The 22,437-nt window shown below is 35.4% G+C and overlaps 1 protein-coding gene across 13 annotated transcripts in view; it reads left to right on the top strand.

Moving 5' to 3' along the window:
* rut (adenylate cyclase rutabaga) overlaps positions 1-22,437 on the top strand; it is a 137,079-nt gene that overhangs the window by 89,323 nt on the left and 25,319 nt on the right. For 10 of the 13 annotated variants that reach the window (XM_087345668.1, XM_087345672.1, XM_087345669.1 and 7 more), the window contains 11 exons: positions 1,244-1,355; positions 3,279-3,406; positions 4,375-4,533; positions 6,468-6,612; positions 7,703-7,885; positions 9,846-9,947; positions 12,223-12,408; positions 13,360-13,638; positions 14,347-14,612; positions 15,783-15,903; positions 16,105-16,224. In XM_087345668.1, the coding sequence (XP_087201794.1) occupies positions 1,244-1,355; positions 3,279-3,406; positions 4,375-4,533; positions 6,468-6,612; positions 7,703-7,885; positions 9,846-9,947; positions 12,223-12,408; positions 13,360-13,638; positions 14,347-14,612; positions 15,783-15,903; positions 16,105-16,224 (1,801 nt within the window). Of the gene's footprint in view, positions 1-413; positions 614-1,243; positions 1,356-3,278; positions 3,407-4,374; positions 4,534-6,467; positions 6,613-7,702; positions 7,886-9,845; positions 9,948-12,222; positions 12,409-13,359; positions 13,639-14,346; positions 14,613-15,782; positions 15,904-16,104; positions 16,225-22,437 lie in introns of those variants that run through there. The other 3 variants (XM_087345670.1, XM_087345675.1, XM_087345674.1) reach the window with 2 other exon arrangements.

The following is a 22,437-nucleotide window of genomic DNA, read 5'->3' as shown; positions in this document are numbered from 1 at the left end:
AGGTCATGATAAACATTTTTCAAACGATCTAATATTTAGGGACGTTAGGAAGTTGAGTTATTCACCACTGGCTGAGCGATTTACAAAGAAGATATTTTCTAAAACTGTGGAGGGGTGCGATGAGGTGACAAGGGATGAAAGAAATGAGGGGCTTCATAATTTGTACTATTTTCCAGTCGTGACACACGTCAGCAATGCCTAAAGCCAGCACAACCAGGTGTAACGAAGTATTTCACAAAACGCAAGGAGGAGGAAATCGTGGATAATAACTTTTTATATTATCGATGTTTTCTTAAGTCAATGGAACGCCTGTTCACGTGACCTTGACGCGGCCGGATAGACTTGCGCGAAAAGGTCTGGTCGTCTGCGTGGTTATGTGGCTGGAGGCTTTCCCCCACCCGTTTCCAGCCGCTCTCTCGAGAGGTTCCACGCTCCTTCCCCTCCTCCCAAGCCTTATTACCCCCCTACCGACATAACCACGTGGATGGCCAGCAATTATAGTGTTTTGTTGTTTGAAAATATAATTTCGTCGTGATACAATTGAAAACATACAGACGTGTTATTAAAGAAGCTGTACAGATGTACGCAAGCATCCACGTGGGAGACGTAAGGGGTAAGAGTGTGGTGCGGCGCGGAATGATTTTTTTTAATGCTGTGACTCGCCTCATAAGGCCCCTCAAGACTGAAAACTGTACGGCTGTTCTGACTAAGGTATCTTGTGGGTTACCTCAACCCATCTAAGTACAGGCATACCTCGTTTTATTGTGCTTCGCGTTATTGCGTTCTTTTACAAACTGAAGGTTTGTGGCAACCCTGCGGCGAGCAAGTCTATCGGCGCCATTTTTCGAACAGCATATGCTCACTTCGTGTGTCTGTGTCACATTTTTGTAATTTAATGTTCTCGCATTGTTTTTTTAGACATGAAGCTATTGCACACTTAATAGACTACGGTATAGTGTAAACATAACTTGTATATGCACTGGGAAACCAAAACAATTTGTGTGACTCGCTTTATTGTGGTAGTCTGGAACCGAACCCGCAATATCTCTGAGGTATGCATGTAATGACATTACCTGAAATTAGCCCACAACAGCTTCATTCCATATTCTTTCCAACAACAAATTAATGATCTTGAAGATAGCTGTCTTCTGGGTTGGGTGCAACAACCCAGAAGACAGAAATCTTCAACTTGCTAAGATGATGGTGTTCAACACATCCACACCCTGTTTTATTTCATTTGCAGCATCCTGTTTGCCGATATTGTTGGTTTCACAGTATTAGCATCACAGTGTACAGCACAAGAATTGGTACGCCTTCTGAATGAGCTCTTTGGACGTTTCGACCAACTTGCTAATGTAAGTATATTTTCATACATTTTTCCACGCAGGATGTATATATTATATAATGCAGTAAGGTTAGATAATTATGTTTAATGAAGTGTAGTTGTTACATTCATCCATTTGGCTTTGCATTTGTATTTGAGTTCTTATATAATTAGAGGTGTGAAAATGGGGTGTCACAATGAGAAACTGAAAGAAGTTCAGAGATCCACTATAAAAATTCTTGTAACAAATTAATCCTTGACAGTGAAGATATCAGATTTTCATAGCAGTGAGTTTGAAGATTGCAGTGCCATGTAGTCTGGTAGAAATAGGCCATCATTTCAGAGGTGCTTACTGCCTCCATCATCATGTAGTAAGCACCTCTGAAATGTTAGTGAATTTCTATAAGGCTATGCGGCCCCAGATTCCAGAAGACAAGTCGTCTTCAATAAAGATATGACATGTAGGTAAGATTTGAGGTTTTCACAGCGGTGAGTATGAAGATTTCTGTCTTCTGGGTTGTTGCTCTGTGTAGTCTGGTCGATGTTAACCAACGTTTCAGAGGTCATACTGCCTCCGTCATCAGGGCGATGAGTATGAAGATTTCTGTCTTCTGGGTTGTTGCTCTGTGTAGTCTGGTCGATGTTAACCAACGTTTCAGAGGTCATACTGCCTCCGTCATCAGGGCGATTCTTAGTCTTGAAGATTTCTGTCTTCTGGGTTGTTGCGCTGTGTAGTCTGGTCGATGTTTACCAACGTTTCAGAGGTCATACTGCCTCCATCATCAGGGCGATGAGTATGAAGATTTCTGTCTTCTGGGTTGTTACGCTGCGTAGTCTGGTCGATGTCATCATCGCCCTGACGACGGAGGTAGTATGACCTCTGAAACGTTGGTTAACATCGACCAGACTACACGGCGCAACAACCCAGAAGACAGAAATCTTCATGACATGTAGGTGTTCGTTGCCCTCGGTGGATTAGTGGTTAGCGTGCTCGCTGGACCCAAGATAGTCATTCAAATTTTTTTAGTGAAACGTGCAACATCGTTCACATCAAACATTGCCTCGACTGGAGTGCTATTTGATGAAAGACTCTTGGGAGTGCTATTTCTTTTCGTAACTTCTTTTTTAAGAGATCTAATTTTCTTTCTTCGCAGTTCCCCCATCCCTTTTACATCACTGGAAATGCAAGTTTTGTTTGTTGAAAACTTCATTTTTCATACCGGTTTAGTGGTTTTGGGCTTCTCCCAGTTTTTTCTCTTTGCTTCCATATGGAATCTTGTGAAGCCAGTAGGTGAATTACTTGATAGAATAGTAGTAATGCATTCAGGTTGGGACCATGGCAGGAGTTACAGAAATCGCCGTGAGGGATCTCATAAATTGCATGCATAAGGAAAGGAAGGAGAGAGGAAGATTGAGTCATTTATCAGCTTGACTCCTTTTCACTATGTGAAAAAGAAGAATAAAAGAAAATGATGGCTGGGGAGGGTGAAGGAAGAAAGAGTAGAAGATTGGTTCAGAATGGGAAGGTTAAGTACGTGGGGAAGTGGAAGTCTTGAGCACTGGGGTAAAAAGGGGGATGGAAGACGATGTTGGCGGCACACTGCACAAGGGCTCTTCATGACGGGGCCTTTTACATGTCGCCAAGAGCTGTTATGCTATTGTGTTAAAGAAAAGTTTATAATTAACTTTTTTGAAAGAATGTTTGTGTTACAAATTGCATACTACTTTTCCAGCCATGAATAGCAAGAGGCAGTGAAAAATATTGTTAGCTCTGAGATGTTTATTCGCTTAAATTGTTTTAAAAAACTATACTTTGGGAACAATTGTTTTCGTGGGAAATGTGATTACATTTGATATATTCTCCTGGAATCCGTCATTCAGCACTGTGTAACCTCAGTAGGTGATTTTGTTTAGAATAATCTGTAAAATCTTGTGAATTGTTCGTACTGTTTAGGATAACCATTGTCTGCGGATCAAGATTCTGGGTGACTGTTACTACTGTGTATCTGGCCTGCCTGAACCTCGCTCAGACCATGCCCATTGTACCGTTGAAATGGGCCTGGATATGATAGATGCTATAGCGTAAGTAAAAAGTAAAAGTAAAAGTAAAGTTTGTCCCACTATACGCCATGTAGGCGTTTGGGGTGAGAGGAGGTATAGCTCCTCTCTTCCTTGACCTCGGCGCTAGATGGGGGTGAGTGGTCAGCATCACGCCCCGGCCGGCTTTACTCCCGGGAAAGGACCCCGGTACCCATTGTAGAGGAGGCTGGGTGGGCCCCAGAGCCGGTCTGGACACAGAGGATAGAGGAAAAATCCTCTGCCCCTGTCAGGGATCGAACCCCGGTCGTCCAGCCCGTAGCTAGTCACTATACTGACGGAGCTATCCTGGCTCATCTATAGCGTAAGTACACATTATTATTATTAATATTATTTATAGGTTATACATGTGGTAAGACAGGGTTTCTCTACCTTTTCCAAACCTGGACCACAAGGCTACAAATGAGGACAGTTTATTGAAACATGACAGCAGTTTACTAAAAGTGTTGATAAATTCGGCCTTCTATTGTAAGCAGGTTAATAAGAACCAATTTAAATTAGCAGTTCTTTATTTTCTTTCACTATTTTAAATTTGGTTGACTGAACGTCAGTCGAGTTAGCATTCCTGCTTTGTGTTCAGGAGGCCACTGTTTCAAATCCCAGCTTGGAGACCAGCTATCCTGACTCTCAGACTCTCCGTACATGCTATGATTTCACCTTAAATTAATCTGTTGCTGCATTCTTATATTTCCTCCCCAATAATTTAAATTGTGAATTATTCATTATTTGTTGACCATCATGTTGTTCAACACTGTGTAGTCTGAGCTACTGAAAGTGTTGTTAAATAAACTACAGATAAGTTAATGAAATAAAACAGGGTTCACACAGATTAGGTTCACAGTACAAAGACCTTTTCCATCGCACATTATTTGTATTATATGAGTGTTACATATCTCACATAAGTAGAAGACGTGTACTTCCGGAGTGTAGCTTGGATTTAATTAATGTTGCAGATCAGTTGTTGAGGCAACTGATGTCCAGTTGAACATGCGAGTGGGGATTCACTCGGGACGTGTTCTGTGTGGTGTTCTTGGGTTACGGAAGTGGCAGTATGATGTCTGGTCGAATGATGTCACTCTTGCCAATAATATGGAAGCAGGGGGAGAGGCAGGGTAAGTGTGACAGGGTTAAACTGAAAACACAGTATTTTTACAAATAGAGTCTTCAAAAACATGCTCCATTTTTAATTACATATAAATACCAAACTACTAAGGAAACTTCACTTCTTTATGTATCTTGAGTTCAGTAGACATGGGAAAATGTGCTGCTCCTGGTGGCCGTGTCACAAAAAACATTTTCAGAACTGCAATGAGAAATTTTGGCAGCACTGATCAGCTCCAGCAAAGAAAACAGCTCTATTTATGCAGAATTTTTGTCAGCTGCAGATGGCCTTGTTTGCTGATGGTGCACATAATGAAAAATGTTTTTGTGTGATTTTCAGTCTCCCACGATTACTGACCTCGGAGGATTGCTATGTATTATATGCAATTATATGTGGAGCATTTTTTTAGAAAGACTGTGTGTGTGTGTGTGTTTATGTATGTATACAAAAGGATGATTTCTTTAGATACATTTAGTGATTGTAATTGTAATTTTTATTTATTAAATTAATTTTTGGGAAGAGATTTGACTTTACACATATTCTTAGGTTTCCATGATTTATAGTTCTTTATGTGCCAGAGCAAAACTTGTGATATTTGAAATCAGTTAAGGTAATGTAATATGTTGTTATTATAGAATATATTTTTCAGGAGCAACTTCATTGTAGATGTTTATCATGAATTTAATATAGGTTTTTGTAACATTGATTAATTGTGGTATGAAACTATAAATTATGAAAGTTGTAGAATTTTCGAAAGGAAGGAACAATTTAATGCTTTTTCAATATCAGAGAAATTTATGAAGACTGCAGCAAAGTGACTTCTTCTCAAGATTTTACTTATTGTGACTTTGGTACGTATATAACCAGTTTGTTATTTAATATTATTTAAGGATAGTATCAATTCTTTATTTTCTTATTTCTTTCTTCTGTTAGTTTTATCTGACGTGTCAACAATCAGTCATTTAGGTATGACTATCCTTGGTCTCAGTGATGTAAGTCTAGTGTTTTATACAAGTGAACACGCCAGCAAAGTTTCTCTCTTTACATTTGTATGCATGTATCAAGTTCATTCTAAGTATACCAATTTTTTATGTTTAATTTTTTTTGTTAAAACATAAGTACAAGATAATGAACCAACAGGAAAAATACATAACCTGAAGACAGTAATTCTAGGCATTATTCAGTAATGAGTAATTTTAAAAATGTTTCATATTCAAGGTACAAAACTTAATGAGCTAAGGATAAAGCAGTGAACTCTATATGATTGACACTCGTGTTGTCACTGTTTCGTCATGTTTAATTGGTAAGAATGTAGTAACTGGAATACTGTGATGTAATTTAAATATGAGTTTTAAGGTTTTTATGTCTGTCTAGGTTGTGATGTCATGTAGAATTGTAAGTAGACATCAGCAATTTGGTGAAACGTTAATATCTACCTAAAGTGCATACAGCATTATAAGCCACAAGACCAGTGCTGACGAACTGTTTTTGGAAAATGTTATAAGTTACTATCAGGAAGCCTTCATAATGGTAAATTGTGGTTAAAGCATAATTTATGATTTTATGAAAGGAAAAAAAAGACTCTGAAAACATAAATGTATGATTTTTGTGTTCCCCTGTGCCATGAGGAATATTAACATGACGTATCAGTCCAATCTGTTAAGCCTAGTGATAGAGATTGTGAAGGGTTACCAGACTTTGTTAATGTTTTGTTGGTTGATTGTTCTAATATTGATAATTTATTTATATTTTTTCAGGCATTGCACATAGTTTGTTTCTGTTCTTCAGATAATTTATGTTGCTATTGCTGCTTTTCAGAAAATTATCCCTTTGACTGTTTTCAATTTATTTGGAATATCAATCTATTCCTCTGCAGTAATATCTTGTGCGCTTGTGAGACAGTATTTGTGGAAGTGTATTATGAGGTAAATCCAATGTTACCAGGCGTGTTCACATCACACAAGCCACGCTAGACTACTTGGGTGGAGAGTACGAGGTTGAGGCAGGCCATGGTGGAACTAGAAACCAGTATTTACGGGACCATAGTGTTGCTACGTATTTCATTGTGCCCCCAGCTCGACGGAGGAAGGTAACGGATGTTATATATTTTCTGTATACAAATAGTAAATATTTGACACATGGTCCTTCAGACTGATTACAAAATTATCATTTGAAGGAGATGCTGATAAAACTGGTATCAATTAATGTGCATATTGGGAGTTGCCAAGGCAGTTGTGGGGAATAGGCAGCCTTCAGCTTTCTGTTACCATTTCAGTGTAACATTAGCTTTCCATTGAGTTGTACAGCACAAATGCTCATTTTGTTTTACTTAGTTGTTTTGGCAAGTGAGATTATACCAAGTTCAGTAATACAGTTTTTATGCATTCTGTACATAAAGTGAATGCACAATGGGAAGGGTATGTCTGTCTGCTTATCTGCATATTTCATTTCTGTAACAATATGATAAACTTCAATGAAATTTGGTTTTATGGTTCTGCACTTAAAGTTGTCTTGACCTTCTGTTCAATATAATCCCTGCTTTATGTGAAGTTAAAATAAAACTTTGTTTTTTAAGGCGAGTTTCCTCCACTTGTAGAGAGGTACTAAATATTTGAATGTAATAGAACAGCACAGTTTGTAAGTGGTATCTGCAGGGTTAAGGTGGAAACTGCTAGAACTCTCAGTATTTAATAACCAGGACATAACACTTATAACAGAGTGAATGGCATTTATTCATAAGTTCCAGAGTCCTCACAACTAAATATATTATTATTTTTTATTGTTATGTATCCAGTCTGTTAGGAATATGTGCATTTTCTATGTCACATTTCCAATTAGGGAGAGTTAATATCTTTATGAACACTTCAGGTTAGCATATAAAAAAATTACACGAGGGAATAATGTACTTGTGTTAATTTGTAGTTGTATATGCATATAAGTAATAGGTTTAATTGGTATTCTAGCAGTGTTTGTTTTAACAGCCAATAGCAAAGAAAATGATTCTTACATGCCTGTATCATGAAGGATGACATAAACACAATTGCACAAACCAGCAACAGCAGGAAATAATGCCATGCAGCCAACATGTCGCCACAAGAGGAAGAAATCAGTTGGGGTCTAAAATATTTTCTGTAGATATAGTGGAATACAATCAATGTTGGGCCCGTCGTCTATTGCAGCCGTTGTTATTCAACACACTGCAGGTTCGGTCAGCGCTGGGGGCAGCACAGCGTCGCAAACTCTCGTTTAAGAATGTGTCTAGTGTCGTGGTCCAGCTGCTCCACTCCATCAAATACTCGATGGAGGTGCCGTTCTCCAACATAGCCACTCCGGGTGACCATAAAGCAAATGCTGCCAGGAAGGTAAGTGAGGTATTATGTGGTGACTGTGGAGGTGATGGTGATAAGTATCCATCTGCTACATGGACTTCAAAACCTTTTCATCTGCACTGCTTTCAAAATCAGTCACTCTCTTCTGGTACGTATGTATGTATGTATGTAGACTTGCCCTTGGTGATGGGGTATCACCAATCCTTACATATCTATCACCTCTGTGGAACGCTGTGCTAGCTATGAAATTTACGTTGGCCATCTAATTTTCTGTTGTACACTCTAGTACATAAACTCCTTACAAGTACTAATGATTTTAGATGATTTTGTATTGCATAGTTATACTATTCAGTTTCTTTCTCGTAGAATAGTTGCTCACTAAGCTTACAGTGTTGTTATTATTTGAAGCACGGATACTTTCCCGTATCTGTCAGTAAAAGCTCAAACACTAACAAAGAAATGTCTTTAGAATTATCTTCAGTTAACATGTCCTTAAGATTATTCCACTAATATTTAGCTGTAATTATATTAATGAAATTTGCTTGTATGTCATTTAATCTAATATCTGTTTAGTTCTCAAGAATTAATAATGAATATGTTGGAACTAATCTGAAATAATAGTCTGTTTCTCTTGCTAGAAAATGGACACAGCATTATGTTGTTTAATGATGGTTGTTTTAGTTCTTGTAATAATAATAATAATAATTTATTGATTTTTGTTTTAATCAAGAAGAAATTTTCTTTTCTACGTCTTCTCTCAAAACATTCTCTTACCTAAAGAATGTGTTCACTATTCATTTTGTTCTTTAGACATTATATTTAATGAAGAAGTAAGTTCTGTCCACTTTATACAAAGTTTCGTGAGGTATTTTCTTTCAAGACAGCAATCTTCTGGGATGTTGATTGGTTCACTATGGTGAGTATTTGTCAATATTCGAACTATGTGTCTATAAAGAATTAGTTATCCATTCTTTGTTATAGATTATTTTAATTGTTTAATCCTGTTGTCATCACAGGTGTTTGGTACTTTGTGCACGCCTTGTACTTCAGAGCACATATCATTCACATGAGAATGTGGTGCAGATATCATACTTCAGCCTTATAGACCCTGTCATGTTGAAAATGAATTAAACAGAAATATATTATTGAAAAATGACAAATGGAGATTAACAGTGGAGGAATTTTTATTCAGTCACCACAAATTGCTACCCATCTGATAGTCATTATTATAACAGAATGTATACTCTGTTGTTGGATTCGGTGTTGGATATAAATTGGTAAGCATGTATTTTGGCCAAAATGTCTTGGTGGTGATAGCGTACCTGAAGCAGAACATAAGTGCTGACTTTATCTTTTATGTTTCACGTTTATAGTTATTCTGCCTTATCTATTTGATGCCCAATGCAGTGTTACATTATTATAAAATTAATTGAATTAATAATTAACAAACATCAGTAATTTTGTGAATATTAAAATTCTAACTTCATTTAACACAAATTATTTTAGTTCTTTTTTTAATATGTGACTGGAGTATTGTTTGTTTAAACAAATTAAATTCCTCCGACACAGAACTGTAAGCAAAGGAAATAGAAGTATTCTGTAAGAATACTTTAAAGCAACAATAATTTTTATTGACAAACCAGCTAGTCCAGCTAGACTACGTGGCGCTACAGCCCGGAAGACAGCCATCTTCAAAGTTGCTGTCATGAGAACCTCAAGTCCTACCTAGATAATGTATCTGAATTGTATTTCATCAGTTACTATCACAATTTTTGTTACCATTTATTTCAAAGGATGAGTGTTTCTGTAATCTAAGCTTTTGGAACCCTGGTCACTCATATAGGTAGGTACTTCTAACTTTGACATAATTTGTGGGGACTGAACAAATTTCTCCTGTTAATTACCAAGACCTCTGTGGAATTTATTGATACTGTGAACCGCTGGCTTGTAAATCCTCCGGATGCAGTAGTGTAGTGATGCTGCCTGTTGTTAGGTGCTAGACCTTCAGCGAGCACTCCACGCTGATCCATCTACTACAGGAGGAAGACCCTTCACTGGAACTGAGGCTCTTCACCTTCATGACATTGCCAGCAAGGTAAGGTTAGGTTCGCAGTGTATGGCATGACTCTGTCAATCTGTCTGTCCATTTCCCATATAGGTTTTATTCTTGTTTGATATTCTTTATTTAGACAGATACTTGTGATATAATTTAAGCCAGCTGTATATTCCCTTGCCACTGTGTTAACACTACACTAAATTTTGCATCTGCATTACACACACATCTGCATTTGATAGTGCATACAATTTTGATATCCAGGTCTTAGACATTGTCAATAAGAAGAATTTGGATTATGGTTTTCTGTATTATGATGGCATGTAGTCTTGTAGGTGTTTACCAGTGTTTCAAAAGAATCACCTCTGCCTTCAAGATCCTGTAGATGGAAATGAAAGGTTCCTCACAATGTTCATAACCACCTGTAAGACTACATAGTATCGTAACTCTTACCCATATTTTTAGTGCCATTGTGAAGATCTCAAATTGTGTTTAGATTAGAAGACTGAAACGGTGGTGTGTTGAAGCTATTAAAATAATTGTTAACGAATTACTTCAGAGCTATGTTTTAGCATGAACTCACTGGAATATGCATTCCAAGACATTTCTGAGATGATAATCTCATACTTTGTATTCATAATGTGACTGCGAGGTACTTGTTGGTTTTAGAAAGTACTTGGAGAAATACAAAGGTACTGTCTTTCCATAACCACAATTATGATTGTGAATTATCCACATAACAGGACATTTTAATTATTAGTAGTTTTAATGTAGAACAGGAAGATAGTACATGTCTGGAATCTAACATTTTTTAAATATAAACTCACAAAACTTTCTAGTTGGAATCATGTTTTGAATGTTTTCTAACTCCAGAACAAATTTTTATGTTTGGAAATGTTAACTCTCAGACTTGCACTTTCCTGTGCTTTGAATTTTGTAACACCACACAAAAGAATTAATCTGTAAAAAGAGATAAATCTCATTATTGGTTTAGCACCATGGAAAATGCAAGTTATATTCTCTCTTACATTTGCATGACATTAGGACCAGGACAGTTATGCACGGCCTTACATTACTAAGTGATCAGTGGTACCACATTTACTTTGCATATACACCTTTCATTACATACAAACATATTTACAATGATTTTTCATTTCATTGATATTTCATGTACTTTAAGAACAAATAATAGTATGTACTGTTACATTTCCCTTGCTTAGTATTAATAAAACAGAAAATGTGTATGCAACATCATCACAGCTACATAACCTATAAAAGTGAGCCAATGAGTACTTTGAGGAACTGCTTGGATGTTGCCTTTGAAACTGAAGATTACTAGTTGAATGTAAACAAAAGAAAACAGTTTTAACCTTCATCATATAGGAATAGGCCATTTAAATTTCTGGGTTAATGGTTTAACATTATATCATTGCAGCACAAGTCAAGTTGAAATGTGCCTAAGCCTCGATGCACAGATAATAGGGGTTAGACAAAATGAAAAAGTATAAGGATCTTGCTCAGTATGGTGACTGGCTGCAGGCTATATGACTGTTCAGTTCTCAGCAAGGGCAGGACATTTTTTCTCTACATGCCTTAGTCATTTGTTTCAGTCAATCCGGAAGTTACAGAACTATTTTCATATAAATTCTGGATCAAAGTGTTTCTTTTAGAATACTTACAGATCCTAGCAGAAACAGTTCAAGTAAATTAATGTCTTTCTGTTTCATTGCGTACAAAAATTATCACAAACGATTATAATAAATGTATTTTTTAAATTGGAAATCAACTTCATATTGTTACTAGTTTAGGTAGTTTTATTTTGCTATTGACAAGGAAAGATAAGAAAATAAGCCAAATGGTCTTCATAATGGTTCCAACCAGCTTATCCATAGTAGAAGCAGATTTCTACAGTTAAACTTTTATTATTTTCCTCTTTATTGTTTATTTTCTTTTGATGATTGGAATGTAGGTTCTAACCTCTCTTAAGCTATAATAAAGTTATATGAAAAATATTCATACAATGGCCTTTACTTTTTATACCTTCTGTAAAACGAATATCATGTTGAGAGTTAGAATTAGATCAAATATCTGCCTGCATGGCAGAATTTGTCTTCTTAATGTCCTGTGTTAACCCCAATCTCCATTCTTAATTACAAGGTAATTTGTTTTCAATTAAAAAAATGTGGACAAAGGACCATACAGTTTGAAAAATAAAGTTGATTGTAACTCTTTAATATGTTGTGTAGTTCACCTCACTAATGACTGCTCTGGTCTTTTTTAATGTTGGTTAGAAATCTCTATAAAATATTATTTTCAGAACAAGGTAACAGAAAAATTTAAGCGGCCATTCAAGAAGCGGCATTCAAGTGTGTACCATCAACCATCCAATCGAGTCAACAAGTATTTGGCTCAAGCTATTGATGCCCGAAGTGTAGACAGGGAGAAGTCCACACATGTCAGTCTAATAACTCTGTGTTTCAAAGATCGTGAGAAGGAAAATCAGGTTGGTGGCTCTTATATTTTTTCTACATACGCTGCTTCCAAAAGTCAACCTGTCCTAGTTGCTGTACTGAAGTTTTTCTGTAGAGCTGTTATCATACAAAGCCAATACCTTGTGAGACTTGGAGGAGGCAACTTGAAAAACTACATGTACAGTTATAAGTGTATGCTTAAATGTCTAAGGAACAGTGGTGTGTTTATGAGTTTTGTACGGTTCTTGGAATAAACAGTGGTTATTTCTCTAAACAGCATTAACCAATTGATTTTTGCAGTGAAGACTGAATTTTTAAGTATTATTTAGAAGAGCTTCTACTACTGCCCTTCCTAACTCTCTTAATGCTTCACAGGGTTAAGTACTGGTTTCTACCTCAGATGTGAAGGGCAGAATGCTTCTGTGTGAGCTGTATAAAGAAAAAGTAGTTTATTATAGAGCATATATTGAAGATGGAAAGTGACATTAGTTTGATACAGAAGTTGTGAGTTTGTTTGAGTATGTCGGTCTTAATCTGAGGCAGCGTGTTTTATACCAGTTTGGCAAAGGAAGCTAAGCATGCAAAAAAACAAATTCTGTATTAAGCTAGGTTTCATTTACAGAAAGTAAATGTAACTAATTTTTGCATGTGGAGCTGAGATAGGAAATGCTTTCAACTGAAGAAAGTAGTTACAATACTCTGAAGTGTTGGTTAAGTAATTATAGCTTCATTCCAAATCTTATATTTCAGGCTACTTTATTGTGTATGTAAGCAAGATTACTAAATTAATTGCATATATGACAACTCAAAGTCTTGGTTTAACATAATCATCTAATTTTAATTCAGTGCCAACATTCAAGCTAATGTTGTACTTTATCAGTCTATTTAAGATATTATGATATGCTTGTGGGTTTGATACCAGCCTCTTAGGAAACTGTATTTTCTTAATATAATGTATTTTTCCATTATCACTCTGATTTCAGTACCACAATGATACAGATGTTGGGTTCAGCAGCTCCTTGGCATGTTCATTAGTACTGCTGCTGCTCATAGGAGGACTCCAAGCTGTGATATTGCCACGTACAATCATTCTGTTACTGCTGTTTCTCACTGCTTTCATCTGGGTATCAGTTGTACTGATGCTTTTGCTGGCTGTGAGACTTAGGTGGATTCTGTGGGACATCTCGCAGAGTTTTGTGTTACGTCTTGCCATCACTGTGTTCACTATTGTGTTAATCTACACTGTAGCCCAGGTCAATGTTGTGAGTATCCTTTTGAGCAACTGAAGAAAATGTTTAAATAAATGAATGCATTCATCAAAGGATAACATAGAGTTACATTCAGGTTGGTCTATCCAATATTCTGCCATTTTATTTCATGTCAGTGTTAATCAGGAAAATGGTATTCTACTTATTCAGTATATTACAGCTACCCTTCTTACAGTAGAGTTCTAATTATCCGACCTTCGGTTATCTGACATGCTGGCAAAGCTCAGAAGAAAATACCCATTTTTAATAAACTCTTTCACATATAAATTTACATACTATTTTGGTTTGTGATTTTTTTTTCATTTGATGCTGTATTGTATATTCTTCACAATTTAATAATATTGTAAATTGAATTATAAATTGAGTTGATATTTACCCTCATCTTTTTCATTGGTCTTCCATATTATCCAACATTTTTGATTATTTGATTGTCCTTCAGTCCTATTTAGGTCAGATAATTGGGACTCCCCTTTATCTGGAGACCATTTCCTCCATTTACAGTCTGAGAATGTGCCACTCCATAGTGACAAGGGCCCACTTAGCATAGTTCTGAATTATATATTTTTCAAATGAAGACAGTCGTTTTAATTATATAAAATAGATGTTATGGTGTGATGAGAAATAATATTATGATCTGAACAGTTGTGTGTTCAGGGTCCATTAATGTCAGAGAACCAATTTCTAATCCAATTGTGTTCCCAGTTCACTTGTCGGTGGGATGTGCCATGTCCTGTGCAGTCTACAGCGAACGTGACTCTCGACACATCAACTTACCATGATCATCGTGCCTGTCCCTTGCCCCAGTACATTATACTCTCATGCACACTTGGGTACATGGCTATAGCTGTGTTCCTTCGGCTGCCTATCCTTGTTAAGGGAGTCCTTCTCATTGTCATGGCAACAATATATATTTTGCTCATTGAACTCTCTCATTCAGCGCTGTTTCATTGCTATGACCATCGTGTCAGGTAAGTCTGCTTTGTAACTAACTGTCATAGTAATAGAACATGAAAATGTAGCACTGATAATGCCAACATCCACATTCCTTAGCCAGTTAGATCTTTACAACCCATATCTAAGATCCACTTTCACTTTATATTCCCATCTTCTTCTTGGTCTTCCAAGTGGCAACTTTTCAAGTGGTTTCCTCATTAAAATCCTGTATGCATGTTTTGTTTATCCTATCCTGGGCTACACCATTAGGCTTCTTCCAACTTTTGTATATTAGATGCTTGCTTGTTTTGGTCTCTTATGTAACAATTTTTATGGACTAGCAGAGAAGTTTCTTTAGAAATAAGTACAGATGAAATTAAGTATTTGAAAAAGTCTGCAAAAAATTACCATATTTTTCTCATAAATTTTTAAAAATATTTGAGAAGTTAACAATAATGGTAATTTTATACAGTATTTATGATTGAATCAGAAGTCAAAATTCTGGGAGTAGTTCAAAACATGCCTTACGATTGTGTTCATTGGCAAGCAATGTTTATACATTGGATTTTACCACTAGCATTCCTTAATTATTCTTTTGGCTGCCTTTTTGTCTTATATTCATGGTATGCTATGGCTGCTTTGTTTACACAGACACCTGGAAAACTATTATAAAATTAAATTACATAATAAAGTGAATGGGCACAGAAAATATATTACATTTGTTTAAAACTGTTCCAGAAGGGTAAAAAGTCTTTGTTTAGTCTTGTCAAAAAGGTTTGAAAATAAATCAAATGTTAAGAACATGGCTGTTTTCTGAGTTGTTGTCTGGTAGAAGTTTACTGATGTTTCAGAGGTGCTTGCTGCCTGTCAGTAAACTTCTACCAGCCTGCGTGGTGCAACAACCCAGAAGACAGCCAACCATCTTCATACTCACCACTGTGAGAACCTGAAATCTCAAATATCATTATTCTGTGCTTATGTTACTCTGTTCAAAATCTGTTACCATCATGTCTACATACAAAAACGCTGAAGATTAGGAAGTGAAATACAAGAATTAAAAGTATAAAACATCTACTGTTTGATAAATTAAGAATACATGTTGCACCCACTGAAATCTCTTTGTGAAAGCCTCTTTGAGCAATGCAAACATCTGCTGTCTGCATATGAGTTACACCATCAGTTACACTGTTATCATTTTTTTCCAGCTCGGTTGTGCCACAGCATATTCTTGGAGTTGTGTATGTTCTCATGTTCCTATTGGTTGTTGTGATTCATGGTCGGCAAATGGAGTGGACAGCCCGACTGGACTTCCTGTGGCAGATTCAGGTATGAACGAATTCAAATACGGTGGCATGGAAATAAATTAGGAGTGATACAGATTACCTGGTTGTCACTGAATGGACCACACACATTTGCTGTTATGTCCAGATACTGTCATTTACTTCTGTAATATGATTGTTTGCTTAACAAGTTATGTAAAATATATAATCGGTCTTTTATAATGGACATAGATTTGTTTTCTTTCAGGCCAATGAGGAGAAACGTGAGATGGATGCCCTGCAGCATAGCAACAAACGTATTCTGTTCAACCTGCTACCAGCTCATGTAGCCACACATTTTCTGGACAACCAGTTTCGCAATAACATGGTAACTTTGGAGTACAAGTAACATTTTCTGCACACTTGCTCAGCAACATCTTTCTGCTTAATTGGCCTTTTCAGAAATATTTGACACATTAACTGTATGAACAGTCAATTTTTTCTCATGCTGTTGAATTTCAGGGTTATTAATTAATTAATTTTTTGCTCATGCTGTTGAATTCCAAGGATATTATGTTTTTTGCTCATGTTCTTCATTTTTTCTAAGGAAATAATTGGTTTTTCGTAACTCCTATCTTCTTAAAAGTAAATTATGAAAGGCCAGACTGATTCAGTATACAGGGTGGATGAAAAAATCAGAATTTTAAACATGAATTACTTTTTAACTATTTGGCACATAGCAATGAAACCAGTTACATGTTTTGATTACAGTTTTGTGAAAATGTGTAGATGATGGATTAGGAGACCAGGACCTTGGCTACGTAGGTCTCTCAACCTCACCCCATTGGATTTTTATTGCTGGAATTTTGTTAAGGATTACACCTTTTTGAAACAGTGACCAATCTGGAAGAGATAAAACTCAGAATCAGGCAGGCAGTCAGATGTGTCATTCCAGAAACATTTGACTGTCTAGCAAGAACTGGGTTACCATCTTGGCATATGCAGTACTATAACAGACACGTGTTTAACTTGTGTCTTTATAGCATTGCTATTGAATTTTATTTTTCCTCGTTACATATAATACAGGTAGCTTTTAAACTTCAAGCACGTCTTCATCCACCCTGTATTAGTAACACAAAGAGATACTATTGGACTATTTATATGAAAGCAAGACATTTCCTGTTGTGTTCTTCCAAAATATATAAATTCTTAGTATTGGTTTGCTTATAAAATAATTAACTTAATAAATGCAGTTTATTTTGATTGAAAATAAGTTTTCTTCCAGTCTAGTTTGTAAAAAATAGTCGCAGTTATTTGTATTATGTGTCGCTTTAAATACTTGCATTTCATAAATATTAGTGTCAATGAATTTTTCAAGCAGTTTGAGTATGCTGATTTATATATATATATAGATGCCATTTTCTTGCATTAAATTACATCGCTGGAGTAGTTCAGCTTATAGAAATAACAAAATAGTCTCTTTGTGTAGTGTAGTATATTCCTATTAAAAGTTACTGATGTATATAAATTAACATTCTTTCAGTAACTGAACACTAAAACTTTGCTGTAATAGACTTCAAATTCTGTTTTTCAGTTCCATAAAATTTCATAATCTTCAAGGTGCAGCATATATAGTGAGAATAGTTTGCTTTATTCCTGAGTATTGATTGATCATTTGATTGGGGAGGTGTTTGGTTTTGCTGCATTAGATTCAGTACCATAATTATCAGTGTTTGAAATGGTAAGAATCAACAACCAGAATAATCCCTGCTTCTCCTCTCATGTGTGTTTGTGCCTGCCCTTATCACATAAACTTCAGGTGTGCATAAAAATAAAATGTTACCTAAGTGAGAAATGTTACTTCACTGTAGCATAGTCCTTAACGCTATAAAAATACTTCATTCCTTTATTATTCACATAAAGATAAATTGATTTGCAGATAAACTATAATCAAATTCATATTGTTAATTTATTTATAAATGAAAGTTTTCTATCTGGAAATCAAACATTCCAGAACTTCATGAATTTCTTCCACTTGCAGTAATCTACCACATTATAGAAGTTACATATTCCTGAAAGACTGACAGAAATTTGATTTTCAGCAGCTCAAATATTGTTAAATTTGCATTATTTTATCATTTTTTATTAAAAAAAACCGTCATATTATGACCTAAAATTACACATACTTAATAATCATACTTCTTTTAACCCCACATTCGATGAACGTGAAGTAATTGTCAGTAAGATAATGACCAATTTGTTAGATGGTGACTTGAAGACAGTCTAATTACAATAGACTTCCAATTATCCAGGTTGTCTGGGAAATATATTTTCTCGTATGATCGAAATCCCAGATAATCTACAGAAGTCTTGTCCTGTTACAGGTTTAAATACCAGAAGAAATTATTTTCCATAGTTGTGAAGTACAGTTTGTGTTTACTGTTGTCTATTTCAAACACTGATTATGGTGGAGACTGAATTCCTGCCACTCCCATATCAAAACCCTGCCTACCTAGTAAAATTGTTGGTACAGTCAAGTATTTATCCTTGAATTTTTAACACATTTTATTTTTAGTTACTAACATTTCTATTTCCACAATAGTAGATGAGCTTTAGACTGCAGTTTTTAACATTTTGCTGCATTGTTTTTATATTATTAGTATGCAAGATATATTTCCTGTTAATTATTTATAAGCAGTATGTTATTCATGCTGTGTAGTTTGTTGAGCTGACTTTTGTTTAGAAGTAGTGGAAGTTGAGCCATAGTATGTATATATAATTTATCATAAATACAAACCCTAAGGAACAGATATCAACTATGTAAGATTTTAAACAGGTCACAGTGAATAAATGCTATAAAATTCTCTTGGGTGATCAGCTGTGTCTGCTGAGTTAAGAACAAATGTTTTGGAGGCTCACTGTCTCCATTATCAAGGTCAATGTGAGGAATTACCAAAAGTTGTTGATAGGTAATAACAGTCCTAGTTAGGTCTTATCCGTCACTATGCAACCAGAGAGTCGAGTGAAATCGTGCAGTCACCCTTCCCCACTTTAAGCTCAGTGTCCTGTTACTTAACTTAGAGCTTGAGTCTGTCTTAAACGGTTGGGGAAAATCAGTAGCAGGCAAAGACTAGTTAACAGACACTTCAACCTCCAGTTTAAGTGGCAGGACACCGAATCTGAAGTAGGAGGGGTGACCACACAGTCTGGCTGCACCAACAGGGAAAATACCACTAGGACTGACAGGTGTATGTCAGTGACTTTTGATCGTTGCTCAAATTAACCCTGATGATGGAGACGGAATGAGCCTGTGAAATGATGGTTTTTAACTCAGCATTGACACGGCTGATAACTCAAAGGTATTTCATAGCAAATGTCAACTAAATCATATAGTGTGTCCATTTGAAATTATTTTTAAACCAAACATGATTAATGGATTCGAGAGACATGACATTTCTTCATCAAAAATGTGTCATGTACACCATATATGTTGCTCTAATTGAGTTCTCCACAGGATGGGGCAAGCAAGCAACTGTGAGTTGTGTGGATTATAGCTGTACTAAAAATGTTCTATTGCTGCATGGTTCTGCTATACATAAAATGTAAATTTTGTGAGAAATTTTTTATAGTTTTATCTACAGTCACCAGATGTCATGATGACTATTACAGCTTTGAAGCAAACTGTTTTATGTACATTGTCCATCATCCAATATAAAATAAATAAAACAATGACGTTTCGGAGATGGGAGTCTATCTCCGAAACGTCGTGGTTTATTGATTTGATTTGATTTGATTTGTTTTAATCTTCAACGATGGATAATGTCCAGAAAACATTTTGCTTCAACAACGTGCTGTTTTACTCAAATTATTGTTATTCTTGTATAATTAGTAATTCAAATATTCCCTTTAACATTAACAGAACGTGTTAAATGTGATGTGGTGCCTTCAGGAAAGAGAAATCAGCAGACTTGCTGACATTTCATGGTGGTTACATAACAGTTCACAATTATCAAAAGTGTGAAAGGTTGTCATTATTTTCAGTTACTGCAGTATTGCTTGTTTGAGCATTATGTTACTTATTATCCATTTATCATTTTCTTCATTGCTTGATTAGTGCAGCAGTCTGAATTCCTTACAGTTCTTGTACTTTAAATAAAATGCATGTCACATAAAAAGGTCACAGTACCCTCATATTGCGCCCATGAAAGCATTGGAACAGAAATTTCGTATTGAATTTAAAAGTGATTCTCCCAGTAAAATTCCATCATCTGCCAACATCTACGGCAATACAAATGTACCATTGTGCATTATAATCATGTCTGATATAGTGCCAAGCTATTTTGGCTGTACAGATAACTTCCCGAATATTCAGTTTTAAAAACACGCCAATTTCTGCGTTAACAAATAAAACGTACTCGGGTAAGAAACCACCTGTAGTGACTCAGGGATGGAATTGGGTTGATACCTTGGCTTTGCATACAATAACATATAATTTTATTATACTCTAAGGAATGTAATACACAGTTTAGTTTTTTCTGCATTTAATTCTGTAGCCTCACTGTTTAAGTTGTGAACTTAAGTATGTCATTAATAGGTAGCTACAGCTAGGTGAATGCACTTATCTCTTTGCTAATTGTGTGCATACTGTAAGAAGTTTCCAGCATTTCAAAATGAGGGAAAAATTCTAAGTGTGCAGAACTGTGGGATGCAAAATGTCAAAAACTCTTGCAATGTCTGAAGAAATTATACATCAGTATGATTGACAATTTCCATGTTACACTTTACTTGCCCTATCCAGTGAGGAAAGAAATATTGAGGATGAGGTTTGTAACACAAAAACCACTTATATATGAGCAGACAGGTAAAATTTGTTGGGGATGACTTGTGTTTTGTAAGAACCGTGACACCTATATGGTTTTTCATACATGTGTATTACTTATACTTTCAAACAGTGTTCTTTTAATTCCTTCCTGTTTTGCTCTTTGTATTACATTTTTATTCTTTTCTTTTTTAATTTTTTATTTGCTTTGGTATGCACATAAAAGCCTATATGTTTTCCTGTTTAAGACATTTTTGTACCTTACATTAATATCTGATATTGTACTGGGCACTTTTTAATGTTCCATAATTATTAATTGCTTGCATGCATTTTTGAAATGCAAACCAGGTAAAATGATCCATGAAGGGCAGTCATGATTGAGTAGTCTCATTTCCAGTAGAGTAAACTGTAAAATTTTACTAATTTGCTATGTTGGTATTTTTCTGTATGTAAAAGCGTATTTACACATTATTCATAAACATATTTTAACTATCATTTGATTTCATATAATAGTTCACAAACTAGGATAATGAAACCACAAAACTTAATATCTGTAATTTGAGCAGATATGCCTTCTTTAATATAAAATTTGAAGATATTGCCTCGTTACCAGATTACGCATGTATGGGAATCTAGAAATTACTTTTGATATTTTCTTGTCAAACTTATTTTTATTTTTAATTTATGATCTTAAAAAACATCCATTACTATGATCATCTGTTGTTCAAAGTTTAGCATTTTAACGGTAAATCATTCTGTTTACCACTCTCATTTCAGAGTTTCACAGAGAACAGTAATCAGTTTGGTTATAGAAGATAAGGCATGTGATTGACTTCCAGTAGCAAACCTTTTTTGCATGATTATTATTTTGATTGAACTGCTTTTAGTAGTAGCAGACAATGTAAGACAGGGCAGAGAGGTGTAAGCAATTTATTATAGAAAATGTGGAAGAAGTTTTGCATTTTTTCGATATTATAAAATTACATTAATAGACAGGCTAAAATATATACATAATCTTCTATGTTAGTAGAAGAATATGTTCTCAAGTATCATGGACAAAAACAAATATGGTAATAGAAAATATCTGTGGGTGAGGTAGAATATGCCCTGCCAAAAACAAATGTAATAACAAAGAAAATAACTGGTGAAGTGGAATATATTCAGTCAAAAACAAATGTGATAACAAACAATATTTGTGGGTGAGGTAAAATACATCCAGTAGTTACTTGGTATGAGACCTATGCTCTGTCCAGTTCTTTGTTCCATCTCACCATTTTACTCATATTATTTAAAATATTTATTTAGACATACTGCATGACTGCAAATAACTATTCCATTAAATGACTTGTAACAATTAGTAATTCCTTGAAGGGTTTGCATTTAGATAAAAATTGTAATAACCCTTATTCAGAGACAAACAATTTTGGTGTCGATCACAAAAAGCCAACACAAAATAGGAAGTCTTAACTGAAGACTGCATATCTGAAGAAATAGAAATGCTGACTTTGAGAGATGAAATGTTTGCTGCTTATAACAGACAAATGTCAGTCGTATGTGATATTTATCTGTTTTAATCTTCATGATGTTTGTTATTTTTTAGTTTTTATTTGAACTCCTTAATGCAGAGCAGAGGAGGTGAGAAAGGTTTAAAAAGCGATATCGTGTTGCTGAAGTACCGTGTCACCAAGACGTGCATTCTCAGAGCATGGAACTACATGGCTTTACTTCTCAGATATTTTTACTTTCAAGGAAAGCATTTCTGTAATGAAAGGTTATAATGTT

This window comes from Zootermopsis nevadensis, unplaced genomic scaffold (genome assembly GCF_977971745.1).
Source record: "Zootermopsis nevadensis isolate Lab colony 2312 unplaced genomic scaffold, Znev_1.0 Znev_ptg000009l, whole genome shotgun sequence".
In the NCBI taxonomy this organism is placed as follows: Eukaryota; Metazoa; Arthropoda; class Insecta; order Blattodea; family Termopsidae; genus Zootermopsis; species Zootermopsis nevadensis.
This window is presented reverse-complemented; position numbering and strand designations above follow the sequence as displayed.